Genomic DNA, 11,548 nt, shown 5'->3' with positions numbered 1-11,548 from the left:
CAGCCTTGTATAAGGAAGCTTTTAATGTTTAATGTTTTATTATCCTTTTATATTTGCTGGAAGCCGCTCAGAGTGGCTAGGGCAACAGTCAGATGGGCGGGGTACAAATAATAAATTGTTGTGATTATTATTCAGTAGGATGCAGATGCAGATTTGGGGAGCATTTTAGCACAAATGGCTTGAACTTCCACCCTGACCTTCAAAATATTTCCAGGCATCTTCTTCATGTACATTAAATTTGGGTTGCAAAACTTTTGTGGAGAAGGGGAAATGATTTTAATTTTAAACTAAATAAAGGGAGTTTGAAATAAAGTGGGGGGGGGAATGAGCGTCCTTCCCTCCGGGTCTCACAAGCTCAAGAAATGCGTGTAGGGCGAGGCAACTCTGTCCATGCTCAGAGGCACGGTGGGGCGCTTACCCAGCCTACTCCTAGCACTAAAAATTCCCAGCTGAAAAGCCGGTGAATGATTTCGGCTCTCTCCGCCTCCTCCCGCCGGAGAGTTCCGAACTTCCTTAAAGGGATCGCCGTGGCCTCTCCTTTAACTGACTCAAGGGTTGGGGGCGGAGGACGCAAACGCCAAGCAACGAATTACTGACGGCGGACGAAACCGCAGAGATAAGAAAAGAAGGAGCAGCATGCCCATCCTTCAGTTCCTGTTTCCTCCCACCGGAACACAAACACAGATGACAGGTAGGCGCTCTGGTCCCAACTTCTATGGATCGATTCTGACCCACCCAAGAAAGGGCACCTGTACATTGTTAGCATACCTCTGTCTCGGGAGATAATGGAGGCGTGTGCCTTTGGGAGTTCAAGTTAAGCTGTTGGAAGGTTACAGTGCCTTATGTGGCTGTAGAGACCGATATGGGAGAGAGATGTTTTGTTGCATCTGGGGCAGATGAAGGCACCCTTTTTCACTGTTACAGGTGCACCATGGCGCTTCTTCTCTCTGTGTTCCTCCTAGCAGTCATTCCTCCTCTGGTCACTGCTGTGGATCCAGGCACTGTGATCGTCTGCAAGGGATTCACGCACGGCGATGTTGATGTTGCCAACCTTCATGTCACGTTTGCAGACATCTTTGTAATGTACATAGCTATTCTCCCCTCGAAAGAATCCTGGGAACTGTAGTTCACCACACCTAAGAGGTACAGTTTTAGCACTATTAAGCAAGCTTCAATTCCCACGGTCCTTTGCGGGGTGGATTGGAAATATGCTTTAAATGCAAGGCATTTCGGGCAGCCAAAGTTTCCAGTCCTCGTGGCTCTTAGAAAAGCTCATAGGGGAGCAAAAGGGGCACGGAGTAAAAAAAAAAAGGAAAGAAAAACCTTCGCAAGTGAACTCGGGAGTAAAATTGTGCACGAGTCTATTGTTATCCCTTTTCGTAAGTCTACATGCATCTCTACCTTTATGTAGGAGCCGGCCAAAGCCGGGGGACGGCCGGCCGTGATGGCGTCACGCGCATGGTAAGGGGCGTACGTGACACGTCTGCGCTGCCGGATGTTCCAAGATGGCGGCGGCGTTTGCTGCTTCTGCTTCTGCCTGTCTGTCGCCGAGGCACCGTTGAAGCCGGTTGGCGCTGCTTGTACTACTGCTGAGCAGGCGGTAAGCAGGTGAGACCCCCCGGGGGTGTCGGGGGCGTAGGAAGGGGAGGGCGTAGTAGGCCGGTGCGGGGATAAAGGTGGGGCCTCCAGGCTCAGCGGCAGTCTACCTGGCAGGCCCTTCCTTTCTCCCACCATCGCTTGCGTCCATCGCATGCTATTGTGATGAAGGAGAAGGTTATAAGGATGAGGAGGCGAAGGTCGCGGGCGGGCTTTCTTCACGAGAAATAAATCAGCCTCTCAGGGCGAGGCTGTGGCTTCTCTTGCATGCACGCAGGAGGGCCCCAGGTTCGGCCACCACTCGTGCTAAGTTAAATAGTGGCATTCTTGTTTAATTCAGCCCTTCTATTCATAACCATGAGGATTCTAAAATTATTCTAAGGGGAGGATGTAGCTCAGTGGTTAGAGCCTGAGATTTATGCACACAAAGTCTGCAGGCACAGACTCCTATGGTGAGACTAGGAACTCCTGTGAGTCTGAGAGGCTCTCCAGTGGTGCTGCTGCTCTGTGTTGACAGTGCTGAGCTGCATGAACCAAATGATGTGACTAGGTAAAAGGTAGATTGGGAAAGGCTTCAGATTTCCAGGTAGAGCAGTTGCTTTGCATGTCGAAGGTCACAGGTTCAATCCCTAGTGGCAATTCAAGGTAGGCCTGGGAAGGACCCACCTATTTCTGAAACCCCAAGCTGTATTACAGCAAGTCGCTTCAGGACACCCATGAGTGTGAGAAGCTATATATAACTTGGAACAGGCCAACAAAAGTTAGCTAAGTGGTTTGGGAAAGTTTAAAGGATTTTCACCTGAAGTTTAAAAGAATATAACGTTGGCCTGGTATGAACCTTATGGGAACACTGGGAACTGAGTCAGACCCTTGGTCCTTCTAACAGTATTGTCTACACTGACTGGCAGCAGCAATTCTCCAGGGTTTCATGTTCAGAGGCCATTCCCATCCCTATGTGGAGATGCCAGGAACTGAACCTGGCATAAGGCAGGTGTTCTACCACTGAGCCACAGCCTGTCAAGATTTTGGCTTCTGCTGCAGGCACCCTCCCCCTAAATAGTGATAGCTTGGGACTCTGAAGAAGGATATCTGAACATAACTGTGAGACCTGATTTGCACCACTAAGGAAATTTTTGCACAGGAAATATATGGAAATGTCCTGCCAAACACTTGGTCGACTGTGTCAGACCAACACGGCTGCCTACCTGAAACTTGTGCAACTCTTACTCTTTTCCGTGAGAGATGGCATCACCTGTTGAGTTTCTGCTCATCATCCTACAGGAAAAAGAAACAGGTGCTGAGAAAAAGAGAGCCAATCAAGGAGTGCAGTGTAAAAACATCAGGACTGCTTTGTTGGTCTAAATCCTAATCCCACATTCTGAGTCACTCAAAACAATTATTGGCGGTGATAAAAAGGGTGTTTGCCTGTGAGTGTAGTTAAGAGGGTTTTTTTTGGGGGGGGGTTATAGAGTAGGGGATCTGCCTTGCAGACAGAGGGTAAGGTTGGGAGAAGCTCCTATTTGAAATCCTGGAGATTGGTTTAGTGGTCAGACGAGGTGAATAGACAGGTAGCATAATCAGTTTGCCTGGGAATTTCTAGCTGCCCTTTCTTTGAGCCAGGAAGCATCCAAGCCATTTACAACTTGTGGCTAATAACAGCCCTAATTTTGCTTAAAGGGAGCTTTTTGGATGAGTTGGCCTGAAGCCAAGGCCTGAAAGTCCAAACCCTCATTTCAAAAATCTCACATTTCTTGACTTCATTCACCAGACTTTTAGAGGACATCTGAAGGCAGCCCTGTTTAGGGAAGCTTTTAATGTTTAATAAATTATTATATTTTAATACTTCTGTTGGAAGCCACCCAGAGTGGCTGGGGAAACCCAGCCAGATGGGCGGGGTATAAATAATAAATTATTATTATTATTATTATTATTACTATCACAGCCTCACACAGCTAACCAAATGAATTGGTTCAATTAAAGGATATCTCCTGAATCTGTTTTGACCTTTGCAACTGTGATTTCCTAACAGCTTGTGCACTGAGTTTGTTTAATTCAAATATGACACTGAACAAAGTGTTAGACATGTGTTGTAAAGAATAAAATCTTATTTCCTTCAAGCAAATAAGCAAGTCTTTGAAAGCTTTGTAAATATTGCTTTAAAACTTTGTGTGTTTTAAGGTGGTATGTGTGTGTGCACGCGCGCACACACACAAAGAAAACATGGATGGTGTGAACTCCATAAAGACATGAAGGTGTTGCTTTTAAAAGCCAAAACTAAATCTAGTGGCCTTTCCTGAAGGCATGTGCATCTGCATTGTACTTTATGCAATGGTGCCTTACAAATAGGGTATTACGTTCCATGAAATCCAGAGCCCACCCACCCCACCCGCAATGGTGGCCCAGGCTCTACCTGAAGGCATCCTCCCCTCCCCTCAATAATTGGTTCCATCGTTCCAGCTTCTCTTGCTGCCAAGAAGCTTCTTCTGACATTGGGCTGGATTTTCTCTCTTCCTAGAACTTAAACCCATTACTTGTAAGTAATTTAGTCCTGCCCTCTGGGGCAGCAGGGAACAAGTCATTTCCCCCTTCTATATACCAGTATAATGACCCTTCAGGGGTTTAAAGAGCACTGTAATTCTGTCTAACAGTCTTTTCTTCTGTTGGGTAAACATTCCAAGTTCCTCAAAACTTATTTTTCCATGATGTTGACTATTTCTTTTGCTCTCCACTAAATTTGTCCTCATTTAGAAATCTTAAACTGGACCTGCCCAAAACTGGACCTGGAACTTCAGATCAAGCCTAAGTAGGGCAGAATAAAGTGGAGCTCATAATGTCCAGTGTAGATCAACTGCAGTCATAGAATCATAGAGGAAGGAGCCCTGAGGATCATAGTCTAACCCTCTGCAGTGCAGGAATATACAGCTGTCCCTTATGGGGATTGGACCTGCAACCTTTGTGTTATCAGTACCACGCTCTAACTGACTGAGCTACCCAGGCTGGAATCGTTTCCATCTGCACTGCCACCAAGTCATACTGTATGTGGGCATTTGATCCACATGTAGTCCCTCCTCCCCACTCAGAACTCTTGATTCGGCACCTTTTAATAAAAATTAAACTAGGTCATACTTAAACAAAATATCCCAGGGGAATGTTCTTCTGCCTTTCTTGGAACATTGTTCAGAACTCGAGAATTTCCAAGCTCATCTTCACACACCCCTGTGACTCTCATCAAGATCCACTGATCCCATTCTTTTTAATTTTAAAAATAGAGGGAGTTTTGCCTTTCTCTTTGGTTGGAAGGGTTACCTGTTTTGTTGTGTGCATACCTGTTTCAGAATGGGGGAGTTCTAAGCAATATCCATTTTTTCTTATGTGAATTTTGCAGTGATCACAACAACTTCTTAGTTTTTCAGAAAGACTGGGGGGACATTACGTGTTCTGGGAACACGTAATAGTGCAGTGCATTACAGGATGAAAGATTTTGGTTCTGATTTAAAGCCTCAGGGCAGCCATGAAAGTAAGCCTAGGAAAGCCTACTGTCATGTTTGCTAACTTTCCAGGCTTCACATGCCAAGATGAGTTGTTTGGTACAACACTGTGGCCTAAAATGAGAGGAAGAAAGCAAGGCTTTTCTAAAGTGGGGGAGTATTGTTGTTGTTCAAACACAATTGAATCCACCATGATCAGGGATGCTGTGTGTGTGGAGGTCATCCCTCAACATCTGGAGGGCCACTGTTTAGTTGGACATCTTTTTTCTGATTAATACACCCCACCATGTTGCTTGCACCGAAACTTAAAGAGGTGATGAGGAGAGTGCCCGTTTACACATTTGCAGCAGGGTCTCCCTGATTTCAAGACACAGCCCCCTGGATTCCAGTGAGTTACCAAGCTAGGTGTAAACACTCACTGCAGGGTTGCATTTCCAAAGGGCTGACGTTTAGCAGGGTTTTGCTTATTATGAGACCCTCTTCATTTTAAGAAGGCTTCTGTCTTGATAGAGTGGCACTTGAAATTGTTTAGTGGGAGCACCTGGCTATAAGGCATGCACTTCAATGGACTTCCTTTTTATTGCAGCCTTCTGTGAATGGAAGAGAGCTATGTTCAGATTCTCACAGTAAAAAATTAATTGGCAGCAAATGAAAAATGAACTTAAATAATATATGCAAGTCAATGATGTGGACAACTTCCCACTCTGTTTTTCTATGAATTTTCAGCTTTTGGAAGCTTTTGGATATTTCTTTTTTTTAAAAAAATATGTTATACTTCATAAAAATTAATGTAGCAGTTAAGGATTTCCTTGTCTCTCCAGAACACATGTTGATGTTAACAACTCTTCAAGCATGCTAAAATTGACATGTTGAATTTTCTGTGCCTTCCTTCCCCTCCGCTTAAAATCTAATGTGGTAGAATAACATCCTGTTGAGTTGTCACATTTTAAAATATTTTCAAACATTCCAAAAAATAATAATTTATGAGTAAACATTTGCATTTTTAATTGTGATGAACAAGATGAACAAAAAATCATCTTACATAGGTAATAACCCTGTATTAGACATGTTCCTTGAAACCTTTGAATGACAGTATTTCAGTAAACACTCAAAAGGACACACACACACTCCAAAGCATAACAGTGACTTCTGGCAATGCTCAGTTCACACTTCTTATTAAGTAGGAAGCCTCTTTAACTTTTTGTCTTCTCTCTCTCTACTTTGCAGTGAGTGCATGAAGGGAAGCCAGTTCCACAGCATCCTCCAGTAATTCTCCTGAGCAACTCAGCTAGGAGTCTGTCATGCAGCCTCCGCCACAAACCATCCCCACTGGGGCGGGGGGCCCCCCTCCACTGGCAACATCACAGAACATGTATTGGCGAAGCAACCCATTCGGCAAGCGGGCCACCGTGCCAGTCTCTGCAGCCACAGGCCCGGTGCAACCCGTGACAGACCCCTTTGCCTTTGGCAAGCAGGCTCCACAAGGCACCCAGTTTGCTGTCAGCAACAACCCCAGAGGCAATCCACCTGTTGTGCAAGACTTTTCTCTAGCAGCATTTCCTCCACATGCAGCAGACAGTCCTCATGGTCTGCTCTCATTTCCCCCAGCAGCGCCTGTCTCTCAACCTGGAGGAAGCAGTGGTGCATTTTCGAGTGTGGCAGCTCCCATGCCATTGTTCGCTCCACAAGTCACAAACAGTGCCGAAACACCTTTGAGCATTGAGCCTGGCAAACGTACCCATAGCCCTCTGGGGCAGCATCATTCCATGGGGATCGCTCTTGAAAATTCTGTCAGCGGGCACCACGGGTTGGCTCCTATGCCGGACAGGCCTCTGAGCAGGCAGGAGGCTGGTGGGAATCCAAGCAACCCTGCTTCCCTGTCAGCATCTTTGTCTTTCTTCTCTCCTGCCCAGCAAACTGTGCCTCAGTGGAAACTCTCCCAAGGGAGCTCAGGGCCACCTCAGGGCCAGGCTTATTCTCCCTACCCAGAGCCACCATCCCAAAACACCCACTATGCTGTAACTCAATCTGCTGCTGGTGTTTCCCAGCCAGGTCCACACATGGAGCCCCATCAGAATTCTCCGCAGCAGCCTCTCGTTCACAATGCTGCTCAGCCCCCATTGACATATGGCGATGTGTCCAGCATGACTGCCAGCCAGAGCTCTGGTCACCATCACACTGCTTGGCAAAACACAGGAGCAGGGTGCCCTTGGCCCAGCCACCTCCCTCAAGAACACTTTTACCTGCAACCTCTTGAAACAACTTACACTCTTGGCAACCCCACCACTCAAGAAAACGACTCCTCAGCTGAACCGCAAGGCGCATCTGAAGCGGCCAGCAGGCAGTGCCCGACCAATGCTGATTCAGGTACGGTTTCCATGTTTTTCAAAGGAGATGAGGCTGAGAACGAGGAAATCCTTTCGTCGGAAGCTGCCGAGCAGGCCAGCAGCAGCGCTGACACTTTTCAACAGACGATGGGCCACACATACTACCAGCCCCTCCACTCTCAGCAGATCCCAGCAGCGTCTTTTTCTCCTATGCAGGCAAGCACAGCTGAGGGCCTGGAGGCTCAGCATCCCTTCAGAGCCACCTGTGAGCCACATGATGCCCAGGGTGGCAAAAGTGCAGCCTTCCTCACTGAAGACAAAGCCGGCCTTGCCGATGCACGAGGGCCCGCCAGCACACAGTACGAAAACATTGAGAACCTGGAGTGCGTTCCGAATCAGGAAGTCCTGCCGAGCGAGCCTACAAACCAGAGCCGTTTGTCTCCTGGGGCGGCCCCAGATCCGACCAGGTACACCTCACTGCTAGGCCCATCACTGCCGAAGTCTAGCGCCACCAGCCGTCTGGAAAGAGGGCCAAACCTTGAAGCGCCTGATCTATTGCCTCACCCCATCCGGCCCGACAGTGTCTCCTCCAACTACAGCAGCCTGAGCCAGTGGAGTCTCCCCAGCGGATCTCAGCCACAGGAGCTGGGCACATTTATCCAGCAGGAGAGCGGGAAGCTCCCAGAGGAGGAGGCATCATCGTCTACCTCCATGGGCTTCTTCAAGCAGATTGATTCCTCCCCTTTGGGAGGGGATGGTAGCAGGCAGAGCCCTGGCAAGAGTTACCACCACAGCGGACCTCTCTCCCATGCACCCACCCCAAGCCCCCCCAAGCCCATGGGGGTCTTTCAGACGAGCGCCAACAGCTCATTTGAGCCTGTCAGGTCGCATGGGTTGGGGGTCAAGCCCCCTGAGGCCGACCAGGCGAAGATGGTGGCCGAGCTGAGGGAGAGCCTTTCAAGTGCCAAGAAGAGCCAGGCCACCCCAGTCGCCTCACCGGGGAACCTGGAACAGCCTCCCGATAATCTGGAGACCCTGTTCATGCCCCGGGACTACCCCTTGCCTCTCACGTTGGGGAGTGGCGCTGCAGGGGCTCTGCAACCCAGCGGTGGGTCCTTGGTGGAAAATGTGCAGTCGGTCCCTGAGAAGAAACTGCCAGGCAGGGCCCAGGGAAACAGGAAAAAATGTGAGAGCCCAGCCACTACGCTCTGGGCCCACAGCGAGGTGCCAAATTTTGGGGGGAATGTGCTGTTGGCCCCAGCTGCTCCAGCAGTGCAGGTGCCAACCAAGCAGGCCGCCCAGGTGCTCCAGCCCCCCGAGGAAGGTTTGCCTGGCCAGCAGTCCCTCTCACCAGGGTCCATCCCCCACCCACCATCCCTGGCTGGGAATGTGTCTTCCGAAAACTTGGAAAACCCTCCCAAGCTGGGGGAAGAAGAGGCTCTTCGCTCCCAGGCGAGTTCGGGTTATGCAAGCCTCCTCTCTTCCCCACCTACGGAGGCTCTGCAGAACCAGCCCGTCCTGATCGCCCAGCCGAATCAAAGCTACAGCTCGGCTCAGCCAGTTAATTTCTCCCTCACTGATCAGTTGAGCAAGAGTGAAAGCAGCCACTTGGCAAAAGATCCTGGAGGTGGCAATAAGCCTCTGCCGGGCATCCACACCAGTGGAAACCCTCTTAGTGAAAACATGCCTCTGGGGCAACCCAGACATGCAGGTCAGGCATCTGTTTCTGCTGCTGCTCTGTCAAATTCTAATTTTTTACAAAATCCCCTCGGCACTTCTGAAATGGCCTCAAATAAACCTTCCCCCTCACTGATGCACCCAGCCTCCGAAGGCACCTTCAACTTAGCTCCCGAAAGCCAAAAAGCTACTGTTTCAGAAGGGGTGCCTTCGGACCTGTCTGGCAAGCCCAGGGCTAATGCCTCCAGTGTGACGTCAACCCCTCTGACCCTTGCTACGGGCCCTGTGAACGGCAGCCAAAGCAGATCCAAGAACTCAGGCAGCCAGGAGCTTCCCAGGGTGCTAGATTTCACGGTAGCAAAGTCCCTGGAGCAAAGCAGCGCCACCAGCTGCACCCAGGTGCATAACCAGTCGCTCTCCAGTGGGCTGGTGTATGTTCACCCTGGCCGAGTGGAGAATGAGGTTCAGGATCCACAGCATTTCTATCAGCAGGTCACAAAAGATGTGCAGCCTCCGGGTGGCACTTCCCCCTTGCAGCAGCAGCAGCAGGCAGCATCCTCAGGGCAGCCCCATGCTCCGTCCAACTCCCAGGTGTATCCTGGAAGCAGCTCTGCCCAGCAGCCCCCAGGCCACAGGACTTATGAGGCTGACGGAGGTTTGGTAACCTACGCTCAAACGTCCATGGAGAGCAAGCCGGTGTCATCGAGCCAACCTCTGAGTGCTCCGGCTGCCACCAGCCAGACTAATGCAGTGACAGTGGCTGGTCAGCCAGCCGGGATCCCCTCTCAGCATGAGCCGCAGCACCCGCCGCCTTCTCAGACCCCCTGCCAGACCACCTTCACCCAGCCACAGAACCCTTACTACTACTATGGGCACCCCTACAACAGTTACCCTTCGTACCAGACGCCATACCCTCCAGTGGACCCCAGGACTGCTCACCTTTATTACCAGGTGGGCTCACAGGTTGTTTTTCCTCTGTGCCGTTCTGTGGTTGGCTGTAGGTGGGGTGGTGAGGTGGTAGGGAGGGTGGGCGTGTTAGCGGATGCCCAGGGGGGAAAGCAAGGGCTGGCTTAGTGAAGAGGAGGGGGTGTTGCTTCCACATTGAAAATCTTCCTTTCCTCTTTTCTCAGTTTCTCTCTTCTGAACAGCTGATGGACAGGTGTGTCAGCTGAGAATCACAGAATTGTAAAATTAGGAGGGACCCCCCCCCCAAGGATCATCTAGTTCAACCCCCTGCAATGCAGGAATCACAGCTAAATTATTTATTTATTCATTCATTCATTCATTCATTGAATTAAATTTCTTACTTGCCCATGGTGAGTTATTTACAAGCATTAAACAAGATCCCATGGTGAGTTATTTACAAGCATTAAACAAGAAAAATATCAAAACAATTAAAAGCAGTTCCATATATTATATAATTCTACAGTTGCAAGGGACCCCAAGGCTCATCTAGTCCACCCCCTGTAATGCAGGAATCACAGCTGAAGAATCCCTGACAGATGGACATCCAACCTGTTTTAAAACCTCCAATGAAGGAGAGTGTACTGCCTTCTGAAAGAGTTTTTTCCACAGTCTTAACAGCTCTCACCATCAGAAAATTCTTCCTAATATTTAATCATAATCTCCTGGCTTGCAATTTGAATCCATTAATTCCGATCCTCCCCTTTGGAGCAGCAGAAAACAATCTTGCTCCATCTCTCATATGACTGTCCTTCAGATATTTGAAGATTGGCTCCCACGTTGAAGATGGAACAAGCTTAAAATCATAGTATTGTAGATTTGGAAAGGACCCTGCGGATCATCTAGTTCAACCTTCTGCATTGCAGAGGAATCTCAGCTAAAGCATCTATGCCAGATGGCCACCCAACCTCTGCTTAAGCACCTGCAAGGAAGGAGAGTCCACCACCTCCTGGGGGAGTCCGTTCCCCTGTCAAACAGCTCTTGCTGTCAGAAAGTTCTTCCTGATATTTAGTTGGAATCTCCTTTCTTGTAACTTGAATCCATTGGTTTGGGTCCTCCCCTCCGGAACAGAAGAAAAAAAAGCTTGCTCAATCTTCTATGTGATGTTCCTTCAGATATTTGAAGGTGCCTTATTTTTTGCTGCTCCGGAGGGGGTTGGATGAAATCCCAACTGCAGACTAAGGTTCCCCACTCCTGGTGCTCTCAAAATGCTTTGAACTAGAACTCTATCCCTGACCAGTTTTTGTGTGAGTTGCTGGGAGCTCTAATGCCAACATATCTGGAGTGCAATGGCATGTGGGAAGGTCTAGCTTTGCCTATCATTTGAATGTGGCCAGAGGACTTGGCTGGTTTATGCTGCTCTTTGACTAGAGCCTTCTCCCTGCACCCAGTTTTAGTTTTTGTCTTTTTTTTTTACTTCTGGTTATGCTTGCACAACTACCAGTTTCTGGAAACCACAGGAGGGGAGGGTTGCTGTTGTGCTCGGGTCCTCTTGGG

General features: G+C 48.9%; 1 protein-coding gene across 11 annotated transcripts in view; it reads left to right on the top strand.

The window, feature by feature from the left end:
• The first annotated feature begins 568 nt into the window (after positions 1 to 568).
• Positions 569 to 11,548, top strand: part of SEC16A (SEC16 homolog A, endoplasmic reticulum export factor) — a 40,377-nt gene continuing 29,397 nt past the window's right edge. For 10 of the 11 annotated variants that reach the window (XR_004692447.3, XR_015948692.1, XR_015948693.1 and 7 more), the window contains exons 1-4: positions 569 to 691; positions 966 to 1,143; positions 1,412 to 1,608; positions 6,312 to 10,039. Coding sequence is in view for 8 of the 11 variants with exons in the window: in XM_088664724.1 (XP_088520850.1) it covers positions 6,386 to 10,039 (3,654 nt within the window). In the remaining 3 variants the exon portion in view is untranslated. Of the gene's footprint in view, positions 692 to 965; positions 1,144 to 1,411; positions 1,609 to 6,311; positions 10,040 to 11,548 lie in introns of those variants that run through there. The other variant, XM_088664722.1, reaches the window with a different exon arrangement.

The sequence above is a fragment of the Zootoca vivipara genome, chromosome Z2, assembly GCF_965207765.1.
Source record: "Zootoca vivipara chromosome Z2, rZooViv2.hap1.1, whole genome shotgun sequence".
Taxonomy (NCBI): Eukaryota; Metazoa; Chordata; class Lepidosauria; order Squamata; family Lacertidae; genus Zootoca; species Zootoca vivipara.
This window is presented reverse-complemented; position numbering and strand designations above follow the sequence as displayed.